At 36.8% G+C, this 6,624-nt stretch overlaps 1 protein-coding gene across 1 annotated transcript in view; it reads right to left on the bottom strand.

Moving 5' to 3' along the window:
* Positions 1 to 453: 453 nt before the first annotated feature.
* The window catches only part of CELF2 (CUGBP Elav-like family member 2), a 377,904-nt gene continuing 371,733 nt past the window's right edge, over positions 454 to 6,624 (bottom strand). Inside the window, exons 14-15 of the mRNA XM_080630853.1 lie at positions 3,009 to 3,180; positions 454 to 1,705 (exon numbers count right to left, since the gene is read on the bottom strand). Of these exons, the coding sequence (XP_080486979.1) occupies positions 3,053 to 3,180 (128 nt within the window). The 3' untranslated portion in view covers positions 454 to 1,705; positions 3,009 to 3,052. The remainder of the gene's footprint in view (positions 1,706 to 3,008; positions 3,181 to 6,624) is intronic.

Raw genomic sequence — 6,624 nt, 5'->3', positions numbered from 1 at the left:
CCATGTATTAAATAAACCACAAAAAACTAAGTATATATATATTTATAGATATAGATATATATATAAAAATAAACAGCAAAATGGTGAATGTATAAAAGGTATTAACACTCAAGACAGCTCTGGGTGGAAAGGGTTAAAAGTTCAAAACTTTCTCACCTTAGAGGTTTCCATACAATATGAAGAAAATACATAGTGAGGTTTGCTTTCACAGCATTGATGTGTGCAGAGTGGTTAAAAAAGTGAAACATGGGCACTTATACAATGTTTTACAAAAAACATCAAAGAGAAATAACAAACAATAACAATTTCAGGCAACAAGACCACAGGATAGCAAGTTAACAAACTTTTTAACCTCTTTTTTTTCTTTAAATATTAGGGATTTATACAAAACACATAATAAAATACCCATGTTATCAAATTACTTCACACAAGAAACACACTGAAGCTCTAGGAAGAAAGTACCTTTGGAATTTGGCACTATAGTTTCACTGATTTTTTTTATTTTTCCTTTAAAAGAAAAACCGATCACATTTTGCTGAACACAAACACATCTAAATTGTTCACGATAAAAAAATGACATCAATGCGTCACAAGCCAACACAAACTTATTCTGGAATATTTTTTTCATTTTTCACATGAAATTCTTTTTTTTTTTAAGCAAACAACTTTTTTTTTGTTTTTTTTTTTTTCTTTTTTTGAATCTTGTTTTTGTTCTTGTTGTTCAAGTAAACCAATTTTAAACTCGTCTTTTATAAACATAGAACACTTAAGACCATAAGACTCATGATGAAACCACAACTTAATTCACAGAAGCACCAACGTAACACATTTTACAGTAACCTTTCTTCTGTACATTGAAACAGTATAAAATATAGGTAATTTCATGTGCATTAAACCATGGATTGTCTAACTGTGAGTCAGTTCAGCAAAAGGTGACACAAGTAGGTAGCATTTGCCCTAAAACAGGGTAAATATTTTCTTATACTAATCTACAAAAAGTGGTTCTATATATATACTTTAATGAGAAAGTGAGCCACCTAAAATGGCCTTATCAAAAAACTTTACACTGCCTGAAAAATGTAAAAACTATTACAGACCTCTAGAGACTTAAAATCAGACAGTTTTATTTCTCAAACTGTTTTGGAAGTAGTCTGTTAGAAACCAACATTCTGTGCCTCTGGACACATATTGCTATTGTCACCAGTGACCAGGCAGAATGCCAATCCCTGTATAATACTTTCAAGTCTGTTTTTTTTTTTTAATTTTTTTTTTTACTAAATGAAAAAGAAAAGAAGAAAAAAACCAAGAACAGAAGAAAAAAACCCAAAAGAAAACCAAAACCCAAAGGAAAAAACCCAAAGGAAAAAAAGAGAAACTAAAAAAAAAAAAAAAAAAAAAGGAAAGAAAGAAAAAACATTTTGCCACAGGTTGTTTTTAAATCCTATCATTAATTTATCTAATAATAAATTTCAGTCTTGCATGAATGCAGCAATGTTTTTTCACATTGACTTCCCAGAATTCATAGCTAGATGAGGTCACATGCAAATTTCAAAGGTCAAACTAGATCAAAGGTCAGTAGGAGAACCAAATATGATGTGAGGTCAGAAAGACATCAGAAACAATGACGGGACGATGAAACTGGTTTTTTTTTGAGACGCCACAGGGACATGCTAGGCAAACGATGGGCTAACGGGCATGGAGATGTCTAGGGAAAAAACAAGGAAGAGGAAAAAAAGTTACACAGAATCTATGCAGCACAAACAAAATCACTTTTATGGGTGCAGGAGAAAACTAATGCAAATCTTTTTTATCAGTAGAGTCTATGAGCCGTTCACATAATTTGCATTAACTTACAATACTTGTCAACAAGAGCACAATGGAACCCCAAAAGAATCCATCTGAAAGGACTCAGAGAGAATGGATTCCACTTTGGGGAGAAAAGAGAGGAAAGAACCAGTTTCTACAAATGTAACAGAAAGGTACAGGGAGAAGGGGGAGAAAGGTCAGACAACTGAACTTTAAACTAGGTAATGGAAACTACGAACAAAATAAGCAGACAAATACAAACGAGAGGATAAAAGCATGAGCTGTAAAGGGGGTAGGGTTCAACAGTGAAAAAGCGCCCATTCTTGGCACAATTACTCTAGAGACTACTTCAAAGGATCTAGCTAGCATAGAGAGCTGCTCTTTAGTTATCCAATAAGTTAACAATAGGCAATAAATAAATTCCATTATTTCTGAGGCAGTAAAAATTTTGTATAAAAATAGAAATGCTTTTTACAAATAAAATTTACAGGCCTGTGGCTTTTTTTATTATTATTATTAAATTTATCTCTCAAGAAACATCAAGTATTGTCACTCATTTTATTTTATTTTTTTTTTATTTTAAACCCTGTAGCTTTAGAAACAGATCTCTAAATCTTTTTTACATTAATCCTTTCCAAAGAAAACCCAACTTAAAAAAAAGTGAAATATAAAGACGACCAGTGTAAAATCAGACTAATATAGAACAATACGTTGATTTGAACCCAAAAAAAAAAGAAATAACCAAATCTTCTCAAAAAACAAGTTGATGTAGTGGAAAGACTTGTTTCAATTTTTGTTGCAAAGTAAGTGCTTCAACTGGCATGAGGCCATTTTGTTTAACCTATAAACTGCTGGTGCCACCCTGGCAAAATACGATCCATCCATAGAAAACAACTTTTATTGTGTGCTAATGGCACCAGGGTTCACAGAGTTAAATTGCACATTTTTTGTGTGTATGTGTGTGTGTTGCTTTGAATTTCAAGACGTTTACTTTTTCTTTTGAAAAAGAATAAATTATGCTGCAAAACAAAATACACTAACACAACTCAGTAAGTACTTGGCTAGGAAATGGGAGCCAAGTGTAATAAGGACAAGTGGGGAAATGGAAGTGGTAACTGTAAAAATAACTGTCTCTTGGTGAAGGTTGGCTCTATGTTCTTTCTTAATCCCCTGCAGAGGACAAGTTTGCTCATGGGACTTACCCTAAGAAAGCTAAAATAAGAGCAGTAAGCATCTGGGGTTAAGATCAGTAAGGTTTGCTGTCATTTTTGGAGCGTTTCAGCTGAACCTTCAAGCGTTTCATGCCAATCTGAAAGCCGTTCATAGCCTGGATAGCAGCTTGTGCAGAGACTGGATTGTCATAGCTAACAAAACCTACGAGACACAGAACGGAGGCAGGAGAGAAAGTGAACTATAGGTTAGAACAAATGTCAGAAGGCATTTTGTTAGGATTTTATTATTACTGTTTACTTGACACATTTACCTCATTTTCAATTAGTGATTTGATTATACTTCATATCCCATTTCCTCTCCTGTTTCCTTTTCCTTCCCCTTTACCTTCACAATATTTCTTTACGAGCTGGGATGCAGTTGGCCAGTTTTGGTGCAATGCGGTTTCCAATCTGTTGTTTATCTACCTACCTTAGAGACTGAGGATATTACTGTGACACTTTTCAGCTTAGTATCTACATACCTCTCAGTCTACTAGGAAGTACTATTTGGCCAGTCTGTAGATGTGAAGCTGAAACAAAAAGCCTGGTTACAGAAACAAACCCCAAACTGCCTATAGACATTTGCACACCCTAATGTAAGTTCATGTTCAGTGGTCCTGTGCACTGTGAAACACTCATCTCCTTGGGCTTAGCCTAGGACAGTTGCAGTATTAATATTTTGTATTTTTACAACTCCTTCCAGCTCAAGATCTCAAGGTACATTAAATGTTAATTAATTCAGCCTCTTAGTCCCCAAAAAGGTATGCAAGCATCAAAATTAAACAGCATTGTAAAGACAGTGTCAGGGCTTGAACAGAACTCTAGATCTTCTGCTCCTCAGTTGTGAGCACTAACTAGGGAGATAATGCTTGCTTGGGTAATTCAGAATGGCTGCCCTGGCTCAGCTTTCCCCCTGGAGACTAAAAATGCTCAGTTCATAATGGACTCAAATCTCCCTGATTCTGGAAGCTCAAAATTCATTTTCATATCTGGGGCTCCCACTTGTAATTGCAAAGCTCGCCTAACTGCTGCTCTGCCTCAGCTCTGGCTAATTACTACAGTACTCATCCTGCCCATGTGCAGCTGTCTTGAAATGCTCCCTTTTCTTTCCACTTGAATTTCCTTCAACACACATCCCTTCACTCTCTTAATGCATGGATTCTCCCCACATTGTTTTCAGTTCTAACACACAGGCTTCTTGGTGTCTCTCTTCTACCACCTTTCTCCCTTTGTGGTTAGTGCCTACGTACTTTTCTGATTCATAACTTCTTTTTACCATCGTTTTAACATCTTCTTTCATGGCTTTGGCTTACCTTGCACTGATGCCCAGTTCCATCTTCAATGTCAGAATAATACACTTTCCCCATTGTAAAGAAAAACCACCTCTTATCAAGTCATCTGGTCCTTGTCTGGCTGCTCTTCTTAATAGACCATCCCTATGGTTTCACCTTAAATCAACTTTACCAAAGTATTTAACTTACGATGCTTCTCTGACAGTTCAGGTTAGCTTCTGTTCCTTCCACTCAAACCCACCTTTTGCTTAAATCTCTGCAGACCTTCTCCTGGCCAAAGCCAATATGCTCTATCCACGTTGCTCTGTGGTTTGTCACCTCCTCAGGGGATAAATGTTCCCCCATACCCTCCTTGGTTTTAGTAACTTGTCACTTCCTCACTTTTGCCACTAGATCATTTCCTCCATTATTGCCATATCCTGAGTAGCTTCATCACTCTCTTCCTTTCTTCCTTTCCCCTGTTTTCTTCTAGGAGGTTTTATCTGTTCACATGACTCCAATCACTGTCTTAGCACTGCCCTCCTGTGTCTACTTCTATCAGCTCACAGATCTTACTTAGCCTTGAACTCTAGGATTGCCTCAGAGATATAAAAGAGATCAACCATGAGCTGGGAGGCAGCAGTAGCACCTTCCAGGCAGGTGCTCCACAACTGAGATGTAGCTAGTCTTACCTACCTTGACAATTCATCATTTTCCTCTACAGCTTTCCTGACCTTTACTTTGTTCTCTCAAGTGCATTCAGAACAGCATTGTGCTATGAACTTCTCATGACCTTAGTTCCTTTTCTTCTTAGCCAGTTCTATGCACCTGAAAGTTAAGCAGCTGATTTAAACTAGTCACTTAGATGGTATCTATGAATGGTGAATGAAGAAAAGCAAGCACACCCAGAGGTAGGTTTTCCACCCGCCATTCATGTCACCGGTGTAGACACCTCCACTGATGACAGAAGAATGATTAGCTCAGGCTATGCTTACCTTCAGCAGGAGACGTGACAAGTCACCCCACTCTATGTCTCTTTATTATCTTCCTTGACTCAGCCACAAACCCAAACATACAACCTCTGTGCTGCATCAGTGATATCAGCCTTTATCATTCAGTTGTTACTCTGATTCCCAATTTGTCTCTTCACACAGAATGCTATATCTACATTAGCCTGTTACAATTTCATCTTCTCCATTATCAAGAACCTTCGTTTATAAAGCTTACAGTGGAATCTAGCATTCTCTCCCTTTATTTATCTTTTTCTGATTGCACCCATTCATCATTTTTTGTCTGCATTTTAAACAGCAGGTTACATGAGGACAGGATGATGTTTCTTATCAATTTTCAAAGTCCCTGTCATGGCAATTCTGATTTTTGTTTTAAATCTCTAGGTATCCCTATAATCAGGATAAATGTTTTTAATCATTTGAGTAGCAATTTTGCAATCAGGCAGACTGCATTTATGGACTGATGTCACTGGGTTTCCCCTCCCTTGCTTTACTTTTATTCTCTCATTTCTGTTATTCTAAGGTTTATGAAAGGTGAGAGATTAGCTCGAAGAGTGAAACCCTTTGTCTGCTGAATCAACAGGAGCTCATGAGAACTCATGGAAGAGCACTTCAGGCATAAACATCATCCTCAGCACCGTTTAATCTTTTGAGCATTCACTTGAGGTGGACAACAAAACAAATAATGCCAAAGTCCATTTTCTGCAAGGAAAAGTAATTTTTCATTTTGAAAAGCAGTGTTATGTAGAAGTTCATCACTGTATAACACTACAGTCATTACTCAGAATGCACTTTCCCCTCCCACTTCTGCCAGTGGAAACCCTTGGACAATCTTTTCACCTTTCTGGTCTTCAACCTGTCCTCAGCTGTAATTTGATGGAACTTTTGGGCGGGAGATGGAAACTCAAGAGCAGAAAGCACCAAACATGTGCAAAACTTTCTTACTATTATTGTTACCATTATTACTATTACTATTATTATTATCATTATTATTGTTATTCCAACAAGGAAAAAACCCACCAAAACAACCAACAAAAAAACCACCCCAAACTGTATCAAGAGCAATGGCCGTTAATGATACAGGGGAGAAATGGATTCTTTAGATGCACTGTTGTCTTGTTTTTTTGGTGGGAAGATGGAGATAAAATAAAGGGTTTTAAAACACAAATATGGGACCAAACCAACAAATAAATAATTGTTGCTAATAAAGCTGAGCAGGTGCATAGAGAGTACGTTAGTATGTTAAACTAACAGGATCAATTCTGTCTTTGCCTGTGATTAGCAGCATCACGGAGTAGTCACCTATTGAATCAGAAAATCTCAACC

This window comes from Psittacula echo (assembly GCF_963264785.1).
Source record: "Psittacula echo genome assembly, chromosome: 1".
Lineage (NCBI taxonomy): Eukaryota > Metazoa > Chordata > Aves > Psittaciformes > Psittacidae > Psittacula > Psittacula echo.
The sequence above is the reverse complement of the archived record's forward strand: the minus strand, read 5'-3'. Positions and strand labels throughout refer to the sequence as shown.